The sequence below is a fragment of the Calypte anna genome, unplaced genomic scaffold (assembly GCF_003957555.1).
Source record: "Calypte anna isolate BGI_N300 unplaced genomic scaffold, bCalAnn1_v1.p scaffold_23_arrow_ctg1, whole genome shotgun sequence".
NCBI classification, from domain to species: Eukaryota; Metazoa; Chordata; class Aves; order Apodiformes; family Trochilidae; genus Calypte; species Calypte anna.
In genome coordinates this window covers 1-20,409 of record NW_022045500.1, presented here as the reverse complement: position 1 = coordinate 20,409, position 20,409 = coordinate 1, and the positions used below count along the sequence as shown (strand labels likewise).

The following is a 20,409-nucleotide window of genomic DNA, read 5'->3' as shown; positions in this document are numbered from 1 at the left end:
TGGGGACAACCGGGAGGGGCTGGGGACAACCGGGAGGGGCTGGGGACAACGGGGAAGGGCTGGGGACAACGGGGAGGGGCTGGGGACAACGGGGAAGGGCTGGGGACAACCGGGAGGGGCGGGGGACAATCGGGAGGGGCGGGGGACAACCGGGAGGGGCGGGGGACAATCGGGAGGGGCGGGGGACAACGGGGAGGGGCTGGGGACAACCGGGAGGGGCTGGGGACAACCGGGAGGGGCTGGGGACAACGGGGAAGGGCTGGGGACAACCGGGAGGGGCTGGGGACAACCGGGAGGGGCTGGGGACAACGGGGAAGGGCTGGGGACAACGGGGAGGGGCTGGGGACAACGGGGAAGGGCTGGGGACAACCGGGAGGGGCGGGGGGGCAATCGGGAGGGGCGGGGGACAACCGGGAGGGGCGGGGGACAATCGGGAGGGGCGGGGGACAACCGGGAGGGGCTGGGGACAACCGGGAGGGGCGGGGGTCGAGGTCCCCCTGCCCTAATCCGCCGGGGTGGGATTCGAACCCGCGGCCTGGAGGCGGCTCAGTCCTCCTGAACCATAGAGAGAGAGGGAGAGGGAGGGAGGGAGAGTCCCGCCCTGCCGAGGCGGCGGTTGCTATGGAGACGGAAAATGGCGCCCAGGAGTGAGTGCGGGAGCGGGGATGGGGAGAGCGGAGGGGGGGGACAGCATTAGGGGAAGGATTGCGGGGGGATCCGCGGGGTTCCGCGGGGCCTGGTGCGGGGATCGGCGGGGCTGGGGTCGGTTCCCCCCCTTCACTCTCCCCTCCCTCCCCTGCCATGGCCGCCTTGGCCCCCGCAGGCCGGCAGCGCTCCTCGGCCCCGCTCCAGGTGCTGCTTTTCCTCAACGGGTGGTACAGCGCGACCTATTTCCTGCTGGAAGGCTTCATCTTCGTCTATAAGGGTGAGTAACCCCCCCACGTTGCACCCTGAGCCCCCCAGCCCGCCCCCGAGGTGGTCCCTGAGGGTGTCTGTGCCCGCAGTGCTGCTGCTCCCCTACCCCCTCACCAACCTCCTGCTGGACCTGGTGCTGCTCCTCCTCTACCTGGGCACCGAGGCCACCCGCATCTTCTTCGGTAAGGCCTTGGGGGACACACAGCCCCCTGCTGGGGTTCCTTTGGGGAGAGCTGGGAGGGACCTTAAAGCTCCCCCTGTGCCACCCCCCTGCATGGGCCCCTCTCCCCAGTTTAAATCCAGTTTAAATCCATTCCCTCTCATCCCAGCCCTCCAGGTCCTTATCCCAAGTCCCTCCTTTAGAATCCCTTTAGAATGGGCACTGGGGAAGAAGAGGATCCAGAGGAATTCCTCTCCCTGTTCCCTCTTTCCTGCTCCCTCAGGGGGAGCTTTGCCTCCTCTCCAACCTCACCCTGCCTGCTCCCTGCTGCCTCTGTCCCACCCCACTTTGGGACCCTAAAGCCCCCCCAGTGCCACCCCCACCATGGCCAGGGACCCCTCCCACACCCAGGGGGCTCCAACCCCCAACACCCCCAGGGATGGGGCAGCCACAGCTTCTGGGGGCACCCTGGGGCTCAGCACCCTCACCCCAAAGAGTTTCTCCCCAAGATCTCCTCTCCATCTCCCCTCTCCCAGTTTAAATCCAGTTTAAATCCATTCCCTCTCATCCCAGCCCTCCAGGTCCTTATCCCAAGTCCCTCCTTTAGAATCCCTTTGGAATGGGCACTGGGGAAGAAGAGGATCCAGAGGAATTCCTCTCCCTGTTCCCTCTTTCCTGCTCCCTCAGGGGGAGCTTTGCCTCCTCTCCAACCTCACTCTCCCCTCTTCCACTTCCAATCCCTTCCCTCCTCATCCCATCCCTCCAGACCCCCATCCCAAACCCCTCCCCAGTTTTCCTGCAGCCCCTTTGGCACTGGGAGGTGCTCTGAGGTCTCCCTGGACCCTTCTCCCCCCAATCCCAGTCTGGCTCCAGCCCTCCCAGCACCTCCATGGCCTCCTCTGGGCTCACCCCAACAGCTCTGCCTCCTTCTGCTGCTGTTGGGGACCCCACAACTGTCCCCAGCACTGCAGGGGGGGCTCCCCAGAGGGGTCACCCCCCCTTCCCTTGCTCTGCAGCTCCTGGCTGCCTTTCAGGGCTGCAAATTCCCATCTCAGCTGGAGCTTCCCATCACCCAACACCCCCCAGACCCTTCTCCTCTCAATCCTTTTGATTTTCCTCCCTCCTTTTCCTCACTTTGGGGGGGGTCACCCTGCTGAAGGACACCCCCAGAACCACCTTGCCCACAGGATCCAAGGGTAACCTGTGCCAGAGGAAGGTTCCCCTCTCCATCAGCCTGGCCCTCACCCTCCCAGCTGCTGTCCTGGCAGTTTATTACCTGCTCCTGCAGACCTATGCCCTGCGTCTGGAAGCCATCCTCAACACCATCCTCCTCCTCTTCTACTCTGTGGAATTCCTGCTGGGTGTCCTGGCTCTCCTCACCTTCTCCAGGTACACAATCCCAACATCCTTTTGATTTCATTTTGGGTTTTTTCTGGGGTAGGGAAGACTTTTTCATGAGCATCCAATTCCAACCCAAGTCTGCTGAGGCTGGGAAACACCTCAAGGTTGGGAAACACCTCAAGGCTGGGAAACACCTCAAGGCTGGGAAACACCTCAAGGTTAGGAAACACCTCAAGGTTGGGAAACACCTCCAGGTGATCATCAAGTCCCAACCACCAGCACAGCACCACTGTGTCCCCAAGTGCCACATCTGTGCCACATCCAGGGGTGGTGACTCCACCACTGCCCTGAGCAGCCAAGTTCCAATGCTTGACCACTCTTCCAGTGAAGAAGTTGGTCCCAGTCTCCAACCTAAACCTCCCCTGGTGCAAGTTGGGGCCATTTCCTCTGGTTTTGTCACTTGTTCCTTGGGAGCAGGGACCAACCCCCCCTGGCTCCAACCTCCCCTTTTCAGATCATCCAAATCCAACCAGGAGCCCAACTCTGCTGAGCCCACCACTCCTCCTGTCCCTCAGCACCACATCTCCAGGGATTTTCCACACCTCCAGGGATGGATGGGGATCCAACCACCTCCCTGGGCAGCTGGGCCAGTGCTTAATGACCCCTTGGGGGTGATTAACCCCCCCTGGGCACCCTCAGCCCATTTCCTCTTGTCCCATCACTTGGTCCTTGGGAGCAGAACCCAACCCCCCCCAGCTCCAACCCCTTTCCAGGGAATTGCAGTGAGGTCTCCCCTCTGCTCCAGGCTCAGCACCCTCAGCTGCTCCTCACAACTTCTCCAGAACCTTCTCCTTGTCCTCCAGCCCCTTCCCCACCTTTGTTTTCCTTCTCTGGACCCACTCCAGCCCCTCAGTGTCCCTGTTCTGACCCAGGATTCAATGCTCTGAGCACAACAGGACAATCCCTGCCCTGCTCCTGACACAAGCCCAGGGTGCTGGTGGCCTTCTTGGTCACCTGGGGACACTCACCCCAACCCTGAGGTCCCTCCCCTGGCACTTTTCCTCTTTTATCACAAACCTGGAGAACCTTTTAGGGGGGGGAGGGTGGGTTTGGTGTGAGCCAGAGGCTTGACCTGACCCCTTGGCCTGGTTGGACCTGAAACAAATGACCTGGAGGCTGGGGACAGAGGTGGCTCTGTCACTGCCAGGTGGCTCTGTCACTGCCATGTCCCTTCTTGGCCAGCTGGGGACATGCTGGCTCATGTCCAGCAGCCTCCAACCAGCACCCCCAGGTCCTTCCCCCCCAATTCCTCTGCTCCAGGATCTTTTTCCTCCTCTGTCCCTTCCTCATCTTGCCCTGCTGTCCCCTCCCCTGGTGACCTCTGTGATGCCACCCCCTAGCAGTGGTTCTCCTCTTCTCCAGGCTTGCTGAGTGACCGTAAGAAGGTGACCCTGGGGACCCAGCCCACTGTCCTGAAACAAATGACCTGGAGGCTGGGGACAGAGGTGGCTCTGTCACTGCCAGGTGGCTCTGTCACCTCCATGTCCCTTCTCTCTTGACAGCTTGGATTCCTACTGAGAGCCTGTGCCACACCAAAGGACCCAGTGCCACTTCCACAGGGAAAAGAGGGGTGGTGGCACTGCCACCCCAAGGCCACAGCAGCCCCCCCAGGGGGGTTTGTGCTGCTCAGGCCACTTGAAGGTACACAATATTATTATTATTATTCCTTTTTTTTTTCTACTTCTCCAAAGAATTCCCTATTTTCCAATAAATATTTATTTTTACCTGCTGCTTGGCCATGAAAATTGCTCCAAAACTTCCCTCTAATCAAGTGAGGGGACACCAAGAACCTCCCCCCTTCCTTTTCTTCCTTTTACAGAAGATTCAGAATGTTGGGGACAAGCTTAAAAAACAAAACAAAAAACCCCAAAACCAGACTTTTAGGGTTAAAAAAAACCAACCCTGAAAGCCTCATCTAAAAGATTGACAACTTCATCAAGTTTTATTACACAATTTCCAACCTATGGAAAGACAAACAAAGTCTAAAGTCCCAGGGGCAGGAGGGGCTGAGGAGGAAGAGGAGGGGTCATCAGGGTTTGGGTTTTTTTTTTGTGTTTTTCCTCTCCTTTCTCCCAACCCCCACATCTCCCCCTCCCTGCCCACCCCCTTTTTCCCCTCTCCCCCCCCCCTTTCCCCTCCTCCACTATTTGGATAAAAGGAACTAAAAATTTTTGTGTTGGAAAGTAAAAAAAAAAATAAAACCAAAGAAAAAAAAACCCCAAAGAAAATAAAACCAAAACAGAACTCACCCAACCCTTCCCCCTCCTCATCCCCCACCCCTCAGGCACTCACCCGCTGAGCTGGCACCTCCTGGGACTTTACAAGATGGAGGAATTTGGGGGGGAGGGGGGGGATTTATTTTTGGGGTGATTTTATCCTAAAAAAAGATCTTCAGAGCTGGGGGGGGGGGGAAATCTCCTCTCCAGCACGTTTAGAGGGTGCTGATACCCATCTAGGCACCCTGGGAGGGCTGAAACCCACCTCAAAGGGGGATGGAACCCACCCTAGGGGGTCTGAATCCCACCCTGGGGTGCTGGAACTCATCCAGAGGGGTCTGAATCCCACCCTGGGGGGGCTTGAACCCCACCAGGGGTGCTGGGACCCACCCTGGGAGGCTGAAACCCACCTCAAAGGGGGCTGGGACCCATCCTGGGGGGTCTGAATCCCACCCAGGGGTGCTGGAACTCATCCAGAGGGGTCTGAATCCCACCCTGGGGGGGTTTGAACCCCACCCAGGGGTGCTGGGACCCACCCTGGGGGGTCTGAATCCCACCCCGGGATGCTGGAACTCATCCAGGGGGGTCTGGAATCCACCTCAAAGGGGGCTACAACCTGGCCCAGGGGGGTTGGCACCCACTCAGGGGGGTTGGCACCCACCCAAGGGGGTCTGGAACCCACCCAAGGGGGTCTGGAATTCATCCAAAGTGGGGGGGGGGGCTTGGAAGCCACCCAAGGGGGTCAGCACCCACCTCTGGAATGCACCCTCATCTCACCCCAAACCCTCCTGGGCTCTTCCCCTCCTGCCAGAGGGGTCCTGGGGGGGTCCCCACAGCCCTTAGGGACAGGAGGTGTCCCCCTGAGGGCAGCTGGATGTGATGGGGAGGGGGGGTCACAGACTGAACCCCTCACCCACCCCCCCCTTAAGGCCTTTGCCTCCTCCTCTTCCTCTAAAACAAGGAAGAAGCTGCTTGGAGCTGCTTTGGGAGGTGACAATGACACTCTGGGGGACTTGGGGACAGAGAGAAAGAGGGGGGGGGACACCCCCAAGCCCAGCTCCAACCCCCCCCCCCCTCTTTCTCCAGAGGATGAGAAAGGAGGTGCAGGAGCTGCCAGGGTGCTGGGGACAGGAATGTCCCCAAATGGAGAGGATGTGACAGTGACAGTGCCATGCAGCCCCCTCCCCATGCCAAAGAGGGAGGGGGTCTCCATCCTCAGAGAGGAACAGGGCTGCCAAACCTTCCCCCCCCCCTCACCCCTCACCCCCCTGGGTTAAAAAGCACCATTTCTCTTTGGGTCCCAGCAGCCAGGGAGAGGGGGAGTGTGGGCAAAGAGGAAAAATCCCAAACCAACTCTGTCCCCAAGGCCACGAGGTGTTTGTGGGGTGCTGGGGGCTGTGTGTGTGCTGAGGGGGGAGGGGGGGGGCACACAGACCACACACATCCTGGGGTGCCCAGAGAGGGCTGGGGGTGCTGGGAAAGGGGCTTGGGTGGGCCTGGGTCACGGAGTCCTGGTCAAGGTGAGATATGAGTCCATTAAAAACCACTTCCTGCCAAAATTCCTGGGGGGGGGAGAGAGGAGGGAGAGGACTTGAGATTTTCAAGTGAGGAGCCCCCCTCCCCAAAGCTGAGAGAACCCCAGGCTGAGAGTCCCAGCCCAAGAGCCCCCCCCCAACCTTAGATCCCCCCCAACCTTAGAGCTCCTAACATGAGATCCCCCCCTAACCTTAGATACCCCCCCTCAAACCAAGATCCCCCAACCTGAGAGCCCCCCCAGCCTGAGATCCCCCCCCTCAACCCAAGATCCCCCAACCTGAGAGCCCCTCCCAGCCTCAGGTACCCCAATCTGAGAGCCCCCCCAAACCTTAGATACCCCCCCAACATGAGAGCCCTCCAGCCCGAGATCCCCCCCAACCTGAGAGCCCCCCCAACCTTAGAGCTCCTAACATGAGATCCCCCCTCAACCTTAGATACCCCCCCTCAACCCAAGATACCCCAACCTGAGAGCCCCCCCAGCCTTAGATACCCCTCAACCTGAGAGCCCCCAACCCAAGATCCCCTCCCAACCCCAGATCCCCCTCAACGTGAGAGCCCCCCCAGCCTGAGATCCCCCCAACCTTAGATCCCCCTCAACCTGAGATCCCCCCAACCCGAGACCCCCCAATGTAAGATCCCCCCCAACCTGAGATCCCCCAATCTTAGATCCTTCCCCAACCTGAGATCCCCCTCAACCTGAGATCCCCCCCAAACCTTAAGATCCTCCCCCCAACCCAAGATCTCCCCCAGCCCGATTTCCCCTGAGCTCAGAGCTCCCCAATCTGCCCCCCCCCCAGCCTGGGTGCAGCCCCCCACCTGCTCTCAGTGGTGCCTGTCCCTCTCTCTGTCCCTGTCCCGATGCCTTTCGTGCTCTCTGTTCCTCTCCTGGAAATACTCCTCGTGTCTCTCCTCCCCGTGGAGGAGCTCCCGGTGCCTCCTGCTGCTTTCCCGGGACCGGCTGGGAGAACGTTCCCGGGACCGGTGCCTTTTCCTTTAAAAAACAACCCCAAAACCCCCAACGTTTTGGCCACTTCCCAGGAATGTTTTGAGGGGGACTGGGCTACTGGAACCTTGGCTACCTGGAGGAGCTGCTGCTGGCCCCGGTGCTGTAGGATTTGGCTTCGATGCCGTGCAGACAATCCTTGAGGGAGGAGAGGAGGACGCGGCACCGCTCGTCGTTGGCCACCCTGGACTGCTTGATGACAGCGATGGCAGTCAGCAGGGTCTCGATGGCATCACTGTAATCCCCTGGGGAAGGGAGAGAAAAGAGTTGGGGGGGAGGAGGTGTGAAGCACCCAGATAATGGGAACAGAAAGAAAAGGACCCTCTGACCCCAAACCCCCCCCCTTCTTACCCGCACTGGCGCCCGAGACCGCCTTGGAGATGGCACTGCTGGAGATGGCCCTGTTCCTGTTCATGATCTCCTCAAACTCCACTTCACTGACAGGGGGAGGGGGTGGTCCCAGTTCTCTGCTGCAATAAAAAAAACCCAACAACACCCCCAAAGGTTAGGAGAGACCCCCCACACCCCCCCAAGTCACCCCCACCCTGTCCCCACGCTCAGTCCCACCTGCTGTGGTTGTAGGGAGCCAAGGTCTTGCTGTAGGTGTCGGGGGGAGGCCCCAGAGCCGTGTTGGGGGGGGGGGAAGAAGGCAGGGTTGAGGTGGAGGGCTGGGGGTACAGCCCCTGGGGGGGGCACAGCCAGGTGAGGGGGCAGTCGAGGAGGAGGAGGCATGAGATGTTGGTAATGGATCCCGGGAGGAGGGGGGGGGACACCGAAACCGGAGGAAAGAGGAGGAGGAGGAGGCATGGGGGGAGGAGGGAGCCCCATCAAGGGGAGGGCGGTGGGGGGCCGGTTAAAAAAAGGCAGGACGGAGGGGGGTTTGTCCAGGCGAGCAGGAGGCAAAGCGTTCTCTGTCGGGGTCGCTCGGCCGTCCACGGAATCCACGGAATCCCGGGAGTGCGCCCTCGGCGGGACACCTGCGAACAGCACCGGGAAAACAGCCCTGAGCTGCGGCCACCAGCGGGGGTGGAGTTTGGAGACCACCACCTCCTCCTTCTCCTCCTCCTTCTCCTCCTCCTCCTCTTATTTTTTTCCTCCTCCCCCCCCACAGCCTTGTTTTGAGGTCCTCGGGGAAAAGCTGCAACCAGCCCAACGTAGCCTCCGTGTCCTCCAAGAAGGGAGAAACTCTCCAGCAAGATCCCCCCCCTCGAGGTGTTTTGTTTTGTTTTGCTTTGTTTTTGTTTAGTTTTGTTTTGGGTTTTTTTTGGTTTTTTTTTTGGGGGGGAAAAAAGACTTTTAACTCTGAGAAGGTGGCTGAGCCAAGCAGGTTATGGGGAGCATAAAGAGCCCCAAGAAATGGTGAGAGATTTCCCCCAGCAGAGAGGTGGCAGAAGATTGGAAAAACCACCCCAGAGAGCCTGAGGGTGGGTTTGGAAAGGTCTGAAGGACACGAAGGGACAGAAGGTGACAGCACCAGAGCTGCTGGAGGACAAGAAGCTTGGTGCCCTCGAGGAGAGGGACAGGAACCCTTGTGGTGGTGTCCAAAGAAGCTCTGAGGATGAAAGATGGGGGGGTTACCATCTACCTGAGCCCCTCAGGGCAGCCAGGGCTCCCTGGGGGCCATCAAGCAAAGCACCAGACACTGGTGACAAAGGTTGAGAGGAGCTGAGCTGTGAGGGCAGCAAAGCTCTGGGGGTTGGGCAGCCCAAAACTCAGCCCCCACCCCCCCAAAACGAGGGATGAGACAAAGCCCACACCACCAAAAGCCCACTGAGGGCACTGGAGATGAGGAGGGACAGAGCTGACATCCCTGCTAAACTTGGGTGTGTTCAGAAAGACAAAAAAACCCCAAAAACCAAGAAAAAAGGGGGCGGGGGGTTGGTTCTGGTTTAAACTTCCTGGTGTGAGAAAGGAGCCCTGGGATCTACAATGACTGCAGCTGGCCAAGACCTCCTCCTACCAAACTCCTGCCCAAGAGATTCCCTGAGGCTCAGCAGAGCTCCCCTGGCCCAGGGCCAGGTTGAGGGGGGGTCACATCACTGCGGAGTGAGGGCGAGGACCACCTATTGCCATTGTAGAAAGCCCACGGCCAGGCCCCAGCTGGAAGATTGAGTCCAGTTTTGGGTCCACCTTACCTCCGCAGGGATGGACAAAGTCTGGAGGAGATCCAGAGAAGAGCTACTAATAGATATGGAGGGTCTTAGCTATGTTGAGAAGCTGAAGAGCTTAAGCCCATTCAGTTTGGAGAGGAGGAGGAGGAGGAGGCTACGAGGGATCTTCGCAGTGTGGGAGCACCTAAAAGGGGATCATAAAGACTCGGGTCAGGATCTGAGCAGACTCAGAAGTCATAGGAAACAAAAAAAAAAAACCAACCAGCAACCCAGAGACTCCTCAGCATCATCCACCCCCCCCAAACAAGGACTCTGGGTGGGTGGGTGGGGCCCTGGCAGCTCTGCTGGGGGATTTGGGGCCAAAGAGGGGATGTCCCCCCCTTTTCCCCCGTGTGCCTTTTGCCTCCACTCACGTTTGCGAGCCTGAGCCTCGAACTGCGACAGGTTCTGTCGGGTGGCCAACCTCACCTCCACCTTCTCCCCGTTGAGGATTTTGCCAGGTAAAAGCTCCAGGAGTTTGTGGACTGAGTTTTCAGAGGCCACCACCACCTCTGCGTACCTGCAAAAACCCAAGGAGAGGTTGGGGGGCAGCCAGGAAGGGGTCACCCCAACCCCAACCCCAACGCGTGGGGCTCCATCCCCGGCGCCTCCTTCCCCTGGTGTTTTCCATCCCTTCCTCAAGGTTTCTGGGTGTCTCTGCTCCATCACTCCATCTCTGAGTGGGCTCCCACTCTCAGCACAGAGGACTGAGCCCCCTCTTTCCTTGCCCCCCCAGTCTCTCACCCTTTGGACTGCCCATTGGCTCTGTTCTCAGCAAATTTCAGCTCCACCACGTCGTAGACCCCGACCGAGCGGATGGTCTGGATCAGCTGCTGGTCTGTTGTCCACTGAAGGGAAGAGGAGAGAGGCAGATGTCAGCTCCCAGAACCCTTCCACAGCCTCCCAGAACCCTTCCAAAGCCTCCCAGTGCTCCCCCAGTTAACCCAGTTTCAGAGGGCTGGGGTGAGGACCTCGAGCACAGACCCCTTCAGAGAGTTCGGGGCCAAACCAGCCCCTGTGTGGGGATTTCAATGAATTTTTTTTTCTTTTTTTCCTCTGGAAAAACTCAGAGCTTTGCCAGGACTCTCCCTTTACCTGTCCAGAGAAGGGGATTTGCCCCAAGAAGGCAGAGCCCACTGTGGGGGCTCCCCCATTACCCCCCCAGGGCTTTAAATCCCTGCGGATCCCAACGCATCCTGGCACCCCAGCTCCTCTTTTGAGGAAAAAAGGCAAAAAAAACCCCTCTGAGAACCCTGCAACCCCCCCCAAAACTCTTGGGGAGCCCTTAAACTACCCAAGGGGGTAGGTGTCAGCTCCCAGAAGCCTTCCAGTGCTCCCCCAGTTAACCCAGTTTCAGAGGGCTGGGGTGAGGACCTCGAGCACAGACCCCTTCAGAGAGTTCGGGGCCAAACCAGCCCCTGCGTGGGGATTTCAATGAATTTTTTTTTCTTTTTTTCCTCTGGAAAAACTCAAAACTTTGCCAGGACTCTCCCTTTACCTGTCCAGAGAAGGGGATTTGCCCCAAGAAGGCAGAGCCCATTGTGAGGGCTCCCCCCATCATCCCCCCAGGGCTACAAAACCCTGCGGATCACAACGCGTCCTGGCACCCCAGCTCCTCTTTTGAGGAAAAAAGGCAAAAAAAACCCCTCTGAGAACCCTGCAACCCCCCCCAAACCCTCGGGGAACCCTTAAACTACCCAAGGGGGTTGTTTTGGAGCCCCCCAGGCACTCACCCAGGAGAAGCTGCCCACGTAGACAGCAGCTCTCTTGTTGCGCAGCCCGCTGTAGGTGTAGAGGATGGCAGGGGGTTTGCTGTTGGGTTTTGGGGAGGGCTCCTGGCGGATTTCAGGGGGGGGTTCTGAGCTGCTGGTTCTGTTTTCGGGGGGCTGCGAGCTGGCTGCTAACACATCATCATAGAGATCCATCTGATCAGCATTACTGAACTCAGAGTCCTGGCAGGGAGAGAGGAGAGGCCGTGAGCGCCCCGAGGGAAATAAAAAACAAAGGGGGGGGGAGGGTGGTGCTGAGAGGGACCCAAAAAAAAGTCTGGGTTGACCCCAAAAAGTCTGGAAGGACCCCAGGAAGTCTGGAGGTGACCCCAAAAAGGACCCCAAGCACGATGCTGTACCCAGGAGCAAGTTGGAGGCAGCAAAAGGTGAGTCCCAAGGTGCTGATCAGGGGGTTGGGGGTGGCTGGGAGGTGAAGGATGAAAGCACCAGAGCTGTCCTGAAATGGGGAGATTCCTGCTGGGAAAGGGGGAGATTCCTGCTGGGAAGTGGGGAGATTCCTGCTGGGAAATGGGGAAATTCTTCCTGGGAAATGGGGAGATTCCTGCTGGGAAGTGGGGAGATTCTTCCTTAAAAATGCAGAAATTCCTCCTGGGAAGTGGGGAAATTCTTCTTGGGAAATGGGGAAATTCCTGCTGGGAAGTGGGGAGATTCCTCCTGGGAAAGGGGGAGATTCCTGCTGGGAAAGGGGGAAGTTCTTCCTGGGAAATGAGGAAATTCCTCCTTGGAAACGGGAAAATTCTTCCTTACAAATGCAGAAATTCTTCCTGGGAAACATGGACATTCCTCCTGGGAAATGGAGAAGTTCTTCCTGGGAAGTGGGGAAGTTCTTCCTGGGAAGTGGGGAAATTCCTGCTGGGAAGTGGGGAAATTCCTGCTGGGAAAGGGGGAGATTCCTGCTGGGAAAGGGGGAGATTCCTGCTGGGAAAGGGGGAGATCCCTCCTGGGAAGTGGGGAAGTTCCTCCTGGGAAGTGTTCTTCCTGGGAAATGGGGAATTTCCTCCTGGGAAGTGGGGAGATTCTTCTTGGGAAATGCAGAAATTCCTCCTGGGAAATGGAGGAGTTCTTCCTGGGAAATGGGCAGATTCCTGCTGGGAAATGGGGAAGTTCTTCCTGGGAAATGGGGAAATTCCTCCTGGGAAGTGGGGAGATTCCTCCTGGGAAGTGGGGAGATTCCTCCTGGGAAATGGGGAGATTCCTCCTGGGAAATGGGGAGATTCCTCCTGGGAAGTGGGAAAGTTCTTCCAGGGAAATGGGGAAGTTCTTCCTGGGAAGTGGGTAAAATCCTCCTGGGAAGTGGGGAAATTCTTCTTGGGAACCATGGACATTCCTCCTGGGAAATGGGGAAATCCTTCCTGAAAAATGCACAAACTCCTCCTGGAAAACGTAGAAATTCTTCCTGTGAAACCTGGAAGTTCTTCCAGTGAGATGTGGAAATTCCTGCTAGGAAACCCTTCCTGCTCAACCTGGAAATTCCTCCTGGAAAAGGTGGAGAAATCCTTCCTGCCCCTCTCCAACCCTTCTCCCCTTCCCCCAGCATTTTTAAGCCCTTGAGGAAGCAGAGAAGGGAAAAATCCTCCAGGAATCCCAACCACAAGGCTGAACCTTCCCTTCCCTTCCCAAACTTCCAGCTTTTCCAACCAAATTCCAGCCCAAACCTCTCCTTGGGAGAAGCCACTCCAGGAAAATCCACCTTGGGGGCTGCAGATTCCCTTCCTCCAAGCTGTCCTTTGGGGTGAGGAGCTCCAGACTCTTTTCCCTGACACCTGCTAAAGAAGCTTCCAAGTATCCTGGATCTGCTTCCCAATTCCCACTTTGTTCTGGGATAAACTGGATTTAAAACTGGGCTGTTTACTAGAAATCTCCAGGATAATTCCTCACCCAGATCCCAGCTCTCCTCCCTCCTTCCCAATCACTGCTTCAGCTCCTCCATGAAAGGAAAAAGAACCAAAACCAAAGGTTTTAATCCCAAATAAAAGATTCCACTCCCAAATTTTCCATGTTGGGAAGTTGGAAGGTTGGGATAACTCCTGGTGGAGGTGTTTTCCCTGGGACAGGCAGAAAAAAGCCCTGGAAAGATGGGAAAACGTGTCAGGAGGTTCCTGCACTCCCAGAAATCCAAAAGTCAGGAGTTTTCCACAAAAAAAATCCCCTTCCCAGTGATGCCTGCTCCAAATTCCCCTTTGGAATTCCAGCCCCTGGCTCTGGCAGCTGCAGAGCTGATAAAGAAGTGTCAGGAATTCCAGCCAGGAGCAACTATTTTCCTCCTGACTCTCCAAACAGTTCCAAGGTTTTTTGTGGGAATCCTCCTCCCACCTCCAGGCACAGCCCCAGCCTTGGAATTCCCTGCTGGGAAGGGAAAAAAAGAGGAAAAATTCCTCAATTATGGAAGTTTGGAAGCTTTTCAGGATGCTCCTCAGGGGGTTGAGCCTCTGGGACAGGGGTTAATTCCAGGTTCTCTCAGCCCAGGGCTTGAGGTGAGGGAAATGTGGGAATCCTCAGCCTGGAAAAGCACTTCCAGCTTCCAGGAGCTTCCATCTCCTCAGCTGTATCCAGGATTTTGAGTCCTCAGAACCCTCTGGATCCATCATTTCTCCAGCCCTGCAGCTGGGTTTGCTCCTTCCTCCTCTCTGCTGCTCCTCAGCTTCCTCATTCCCTCCAAATCCCACCCAAAATGGACCAGGAACAACCCTGATCCTCTCTGGATCCTGCTGGACATTCCCAAGTCACCTCAGCTCGCTCCTTGTGCCACTTTTTTCCTCCTGGGAACACAAACCTGGGGAGGAAAAGGCCCATTCCTTGTTTTCTGAGACATTCCAGCCTTTTCCCAGGCATTCCTGAGCTTTCCCAGCTCTCCAGGTGGGAGTCACCACATCCACTTGCAGAGTTTTCCCTCCTCCATTGCCAGAAGTGAAGTGTTTTGGGTTATTCCTGGGTAAATCCCACAGGGATCAGCTCCAAGATTTTTTTTTCCTTCACCAGCCTCATCCCAGCATTCCCTCCTCTCCAGTTTTCCTGTTTTATTGGGAGCAAACTGCAGGAGAAGACCCAAACTCCAGAGGTTTGGAAGCTGGGAGCAGCTCCCAGCACACTGTGGTTCCATGAGTTGTCTTCCTGCTGGGAATTTTTTCCACAGAAAACGAGGATTTTGGTGTCTGAGGGAATCCAGGCACAGGGATTTGCTTCCCAACTCACCTCTGGAGTCAAATTCCTCTTATTTTTCCTGCTTTTCCCTCTCCCTGCTTCTTCCTGACTGGCTGTAGGCACCCAGCACAGCTCCTGCTCCTTTCCCATGGGATATTCCCCCCAAAATCCCTTCCCACCCCCTCGGAGCTGACTGGAAGGCAGAAGGGCTCTGCAGAGGGACCTGGACAGACTGGAGAGTTGGGATGATCCCAAGGGGATGAGGTTCAACACAACAACCCCATGGGGAGCTCCAGGCTGGGCACAGAGTGGCAGAAAGGGAGCTGGGAGTCTGGATTGCCAGGAAGCTGAAGAGGAGCCAGCAGTGTGCCCAGGTGGCCAAGAAGGCCAATGGCATCCTGGGCTGGCTAAGGAACAGCGTGGCCAGCAGGTCCAGGGAAGGGATTCTGCCCCTGTGCTCAGCTCTGGGGAGGCCACAGCTTGAGTCCTGTGTCCAGTTCTGGGCCCCTCAGCTCAGGAAGGAGATTGAGGTGCTGGAGCAGGTCCAAAGGAGGCAACTGGGCTGGTGAAGGGACTGGAGCACAGATCCTGTGAGGAGAGGCTGAGGGAGCTGGGGGTGTTCAGCCTGAAGAAGAGGAGGCTCAGGGGAGACCTCATCACTCTCTGCAACTCCCTGAAAGGAGGTTGGAGAGTTGGGATGATCCCAACAGGATCAGGTTCAACATTCCAAGTGCTGGATCCTGAATTTTGGCCACAACAACCCCATGGGGAGCTCCAGAGTGGCAGAAAGGGACCTGGAAGGTGACCATGAGCCAGCAGTGTGGCCAAGAATCCCAAGGGCATCCTGGATGAGGAAGAGTGTGGCCAAGAGATCCAGGGAAGGGATTCTGCCCCTGGTGAGGCCACAGCTTGAGTCCTGTGTCCAGTTCTGGGCCCCTCAGCTCAGGAAGGAGCTTGAGGTGCTGGAGCAGGTCCAGAGAAGAGCAAGGAGGCTGTGAAGGGATCCAGCAGAATTGCTGTGAGGAAGGGCTGAGGGAGCTGGGGGTGTTGAGGCTGGAGAAGAGGAGGCTCAGGGGAGACCTCATCACTCTCTGCAACTCCCTGAAAGGAGGTTGGAGCCAGGGGGGGGTCGGGGAGGTATCAGTGGATAAGAGGGCTCGGACTAAAGAATTTTTTCCTAATATCCAACCTAAACCTCCCCTGGCAGAGCTTGAAGCTCTGCCAGGGGAGGTTTAGGTTGGATATTAGGAAAGGATTCTTTGCAGAGAGGGTGATCAGGCATTGGAATGGGCTGCCCAGGGAAGGAGTGGATTCTCCGTGTCTGGAGATCTTTCCAAAGAGCCTGGATGTGGCACTGAGTGCCATGGGCTGGGAACCACGGGGGGAGTGGATCAAGGGTTGGAGCTGATGAGCTCTGAGGTCCCTTCCAACCCAGCCCATTCTGTGATTCTATGATTTATCCCCCTCAGGGACCTCACAGCCATTCCCTTTTCCATAAGTTTTCCTTCCAGCTGGAAAAACCTTCCAGGTGCTTCCCAAGGTCTTGGAACATCCACACCCAACCCCAGGGATCCCCCAAATCTCCACATTTCCCACCCAATTCTCCCTTTTTTTTTTTTTTCCCCTTGCCATTCCCAAACCTCTTCCCCTTTGGAATTCCCATTTTTCCAACCAACTCTTCCCACAGCTCCCTTGATACCTTGGCAAACAGCCTCATCCCAATATTCTACCCTCATCCCAATACTTTTTCCCTCATCCCAGTATTTTTCTTCATCCCAACATTTATTCCCCATCCCAACATTTCATCCTCATCCCAACACTTTTTCCCCATCCTAATATTTTTCCTTCATCCCAATATTTCTTCCTCATCCCAACATTTTCCCCTCATCCCATTATTTCTTCCTCATCCCCCATTTTCCCCTCATCCCAACATTTTCCCTCATCCTCATATTTCTTTCTCATCCCAACATTTTCTCCTCATCCCAGTATTTTCCCTCATCCCAACATTTTTCCCTCATCCCAACATTTCTTCCACATCCCAACATTTTCCCCTCATCCCAATATTCTTTCCTCATCCCAATACTTCCTCCTCATCCCAACATTTTATCCCCATCCCAATATTTTATCCTCATCCCAATATTTTTTCCCTCATCCTAATATTTTTCTCATCCCAACATTTCCCCTCATCCCAACACTTTTTCCTCATCCCAAGATTTTTCCCTCATCCCAACATCTTTCCCTCATCCCATTATTTCTTCCTCATCCCCCATTTTCCCCTCATCCCAACATTTCTTCCTCATCCCAACATTTCTTTCTCATCCCAATATTTTTCTCTCATCCCAACATTTTATCCCCATCCCAATACTTCATCCTCATCCCAACATTTTCCCCTCATCCCAATACTTTTCCCTCATCCCAATACTTTTCCCTCATCCCAACATTTTATCCTCATCCCAACATTTTCCCCTCATCCCAGTATTTCTTCCTCATCCCAACATTTTATCCTCATCCCAGTATTTTTTCTTCATCCCAGTATTTCTTCCTCATCCCAATATTTTCCCTCATCCCAACATTTTCCCTCATCCCAATACTTCATCCTCATCCCAACATTTTCTTTCCTCATCCCAACATTTCCCTCATCCCAAGTGAACCCTCTGGGAGCACCCTCTGGAAACCTCCTCCCCCCCAGAGCTGTGTGGAAGCTCCCAGGATTTAGGAACCTTGGGAATCTCCAGAGCTGGCTCAGCCCCTGCTCACGGGTTGGGATTTCCCCCCAAATCCCTATTTTTTGGGTTTTTTGGGAAGGGGATTCCCTGCCCAGCTCACCTGGTTGAACTCCTCGTCGGCGTAGATGTCGATCAGATCCACTCCCTCTGACATAATTCCAGAAACCTGGAACAGGAGCCCGGGATGGCACCGGGGGGATGGGGAGATCCCAGGGGTCACTGGGAAGGGGGGGAGGGGTCAGTGGGGTTCCCACTCTGCTCCCCCAAATCCCCCAAGTCCCCCTCACGCTCCTGGGGGGGGAAACCCCATCCCCCTCCTCACCTTGCCATTCCTGTTACCCCATTCCCATCCCCATTCCCTTCCCGTTATCCCAATCCCATTCTCATTCCCATCCCTATTCCCATTATCCCATTCCTGTTATCCCATCCCCATTATCCCCTTCCCATTCCATCCCCATTCCCATTCTTGTTACCCCTATCCCATCCCCATTCCCATTATCCCAATCCCATCTCCAAACCCATTCCCCCATTATCCCATTCCCATTCTCCTGTTATCCCTATTCCCAATCCCATTATCCCATCCCCATTCCCCCATTCCCATCCCCATTATCCCATTCTCATTATCCCATTATCCCGTTGTTATCCCATTCCCCCATTCCCGTTACCCCATTCTCCCGTTATCCCATTCCCAATCCCATTATCCCATTCCCCCGTTCTCCCATTCCCGTTCTCCCGCTGTTCTCTCCCCTTCCCTCCCATTATCACCCCACTCCCATTACCCCATTTTCCCCCATTATCCCCCATCCCCCTGCTCCCCCCTCCTCCCCTCACCCCACTCCCAGTCCCATTACCCAATTATCCCATTCCCGTTACCCCATTCCCATTATCCCCCATTATCCCATTCCCATTACCCCATTATCCCATTCCCATTCCCTCGTTCTCCCATTATCCCATTCCCTCGTTCTCCCATTCCTGTTCTCCCACTGTTCTCTCCCCTTCCCTCCCATTATCCCACTCCCATTCCCCCATTATCCTGTTACCCCATTCCCCTTATCCCCCATTATCCCATTCCCCTGTTATCCCATTCCCGTTCTCCCGCCGTTCTCTCCCATTCCCCCCTCCTCCCCTCACCCCACTCCCAGTCCCGTTACCCCGTTATCCCATTCCCCCATTATCCCGTTCCCGTTCTCCCGCTGTTCTCTCCCATTCCCTCCCATTATCACCCCACTCCCGTTACCCCATTCCCCCGCTCCCCCCTCTCCCCATTCCCATTCCCGTTACCCTATTATCCCATTCCCATTATCCTGTTATCCCCCATTATCCCATTCCTATTCCCCCGTTCTCCCATTCCCGTTCTCCCGCCGTTCTCTCCCATTATCCCACTCCCGTTACCCCATTATCCCCCATTCCCCCCTCTCCCCATTCCCAGGCCGGTTACCCCGTTATCCCGCCGTTATCCCGTTATCTCTTCCGTTCCCGTTCTCTCTCCCGTTCTCTCTCCCGTTCTCCCCCGTTATCCCCCGTTCTCTCTCCCGTTATCTCCCCCGTTCTCTCCTGTTCTCTCTCCCGTTCTCTCTCCCGTTCTCCCCCGTTCTCTCTCCCGTTCTCTCCCCCGTTCTCTCTCCCGTTATCCCCCGTTCTCTCCCCCGTTCTCTCTCCCGTTCTCTCTCCCGTTCTCTCTCCCGTTCTCTCTCCCGTTATCCCCCGTTCTCTCTCCCGTTCTCTCTCCCGTTATCCCCCGTTCTCTCTCCCGTTCTCTCTCCCGTTCTCTCCCGTTATCCCCCGTTCTCTCTCCCGTTCTCTCCCGTTCTCTCTCCCGTTCTCTCTCCCGTTCTCTCCCGTTCTCTCCCCCGTTCTCTCTCCCGTTATCCCCCGTTCTCTCTCCCGTTCTCTCTCCCGTTATCCCCCGTTCTCTCTCCCGTTATCCCCCGTTCTCTCTCCCGTTCTCTCTCCCGTTCTCTCTCCCGTTCTCTCTCCCGTTCTCTCTCCCGTTATCTCCCGTTATCCCCCGTTCTCTCTCCCGTTATCCCCCGTTATCTCCCCCGTTCCTCTCCCGTTATCTCTCCCGTTCTCTCTCCCGTTATCCCCCGTTCTCTCTCCCGTTCTCTCTCCCGTTATCTCCCGTTCTCTCTCCCGTTCTCTCTCCCGTTCTCTCTCCCGTTCTCTCTCCCGTTATCCCCCGTTATCTCCCGTTATCCCCCGTTATCTCTCCCGTTCTCTCCCGTTATCTCCCCCGTTCTCTCTCCCGTTCTCTCCCGTTCTCTCTCCCGTTCTCTCTCCCGTTATCTCCCGTTATCTCTCCCGTTATCTCCCGTTATCTCCCCCGTTCCTCTCCCGTTATCCCCCGTTATCTCTCCCGTTATCTCCCGTTATCTCTCCCGTTATCTCCCGTTCTCTCTCCCGTTCTCTCTCCCGTTATCTCCCGTTATCTCTCCCGTTATCTCCCGTTATCTCCCCCGTTCCTCTCCCGTTTCCCTCACGGCCCCGCAGGCCCCGCGCTCGCGCCAACCGCGCTCACCGCCACAGCGCCGCCGCGCCACGCCACGCCCACTTCCGGCGCTTACGTCACGCCCCCCTCCCTCACTTCCGGCACCGCCCCTTTCCACTCTACCCCTTTCTCTTCCTCTTCCGGACGATAGAGTTCGGGCCTCCTGTAGTGCCAGAGCGGCCCCCAAGGGGGAGGAAGGGAGGGAGGGGGGGAGCGTAATGGCGGCTGCCAGGGTGAGGGGAATGGGGGGGACGGGGAGGGGATTTATGGGGTGGGGAGGGGTCTGGGAGGGGAGGGGAAAGGGGGAGAGGGAGGGGGGGAATGGGGGAGTGGAAGGGGGAGGGAATATGGGGGGGTTGGGGGAGACAGGGGGTGTGGGGGGGTGGGATTTGGGGGGGGAAGCAGGGGCTGGGGGGGGATGGGAAGGGGGTTTGGGGGGCAGCAGGGGGTGGGGGGTTATAGGAGGAGGAGTTGGGGTTAGGGTTTGGGGCTGTGGGAAGGGGATTTGGGGGGAAGCAGGGGAGAGGGGTGTGGGAAGGGGATTTGGGGGGGAACAGGGGATGGGGGGGGATCGGATGGGGATTTGGGGGACAAAAGGAACTGGGGGGCTATGGGAGGAGGAATTGGGGTTAGGGGTATCAGGGTTTGGGGGGGTAGGAAGGGGATTTGGGGGGCACTAGGGGATGGGGGGTATGGGAAGGGGATTTGGGGGACAAAAGGGCCTGGGGGGTTATAGGAGGAGGAATTGGGGTTAGGGGCAGCAGGGTCTGGGGGGTGGGAAGGGGATTTGGGGAAGAGCAGGGGATGGGAGGGGATTTGGGGGGTAGTAGGAGCTGGGGGGTTATAGGAAGAGGAATTGGGGTTAGGGGCAGCAGGGTCTGGG

The 20,409-nt window shown here is 56.8% G+C and overlaps 2 protein-coding genes across 3 annotated transcripts; one reads left to right on the top strand and one right to left on the bottom strand.

Annotated features, from left to right (window-relative positions):
- Window positions 1–598: 598 nt before the first annotated feature.
- Window positions 599–4,204, top strand: TMEM216 (transmembrane protein 216). 2 transcript variants are annotated; one of them, XM_030468706.1, is made up of 6 exons: window positions 599–647; window positions 824–925; window positions 1,005–1,097; window positions 2,263–2,464; window positions 3,839–3,861; window positions 3,979–4,179. In XM_030468706.1, exons 1-5 carry the CDS (start codon window positions 635–637, stop codon window positions 3,849–3,851), a joined length of 423 nt encoding a protein of 140 aa, XP_030324566.1. In that variant the 5' UTR covers window positions 599–634; the 3' UTR covers window positions 3,852–3,861; window positions 3,979–4,179. The 2 variants fall into 2 exon arrangements, with proteins under 2 accessions (XP_030324566.1, XP_030324565.1); XM_030468705.1 differs by lacking the exon at window positions 3,839–3,861 and having other exon boundaries at window positions 3,979–4,204.
- Window positions 4,205–5,763: 1,559 nt separating this feature from the next.
- On the bottom strand, window positions 5,764–19,593 carry CPSF7 (cleavage and polyadenylation specific factor 7). Its single transcript, XM_030468715.1, is given in 11 exon segments — window positions 5,764–6,254; window positions 7,045–7,219; window positions 7,308–7,476; window positions 7,583–7,701; window positions 7,799–7,872; window positions 7,874–8,208; window positions 9,756–9,901; window positions 10,126–10,229; window positions 11,115–11,333; window positions 17,139–17,257; window positions 19,557–19,593. Coding segments are annotated over 9 exon segments (1,389 nt in total). The 5' UTR covers window positions 17,193–17,257; window positions 19,557–19,593; the 3' UTR covers window positions 5,764–6,254; window positions 7,045–7,050.
- Between the last annotated feature and the right edge of the window lie 816 nt (window positions 19,594–20,409).

Excerpts from the sequence above, each read along its gene's own strand:
- TMEM216 (XM_030468705.1), top strand. Across the intron at positions 926-1,004 it reads CTTCATCTTCGTCTATAAGG|TGCTGCTGCTCCCCTACCCC; the intron begins GTGAGTAACCCC and ends CTGTGCCCGCAG. Across the intron at positions 1,098-2,262 it reads GGCCACCCGCATCTTCTTCG|GATCCAAGGGTAACCTGTGC; the intron begins GTAAGGCCTTGG and ends CCTTGCCCACAG.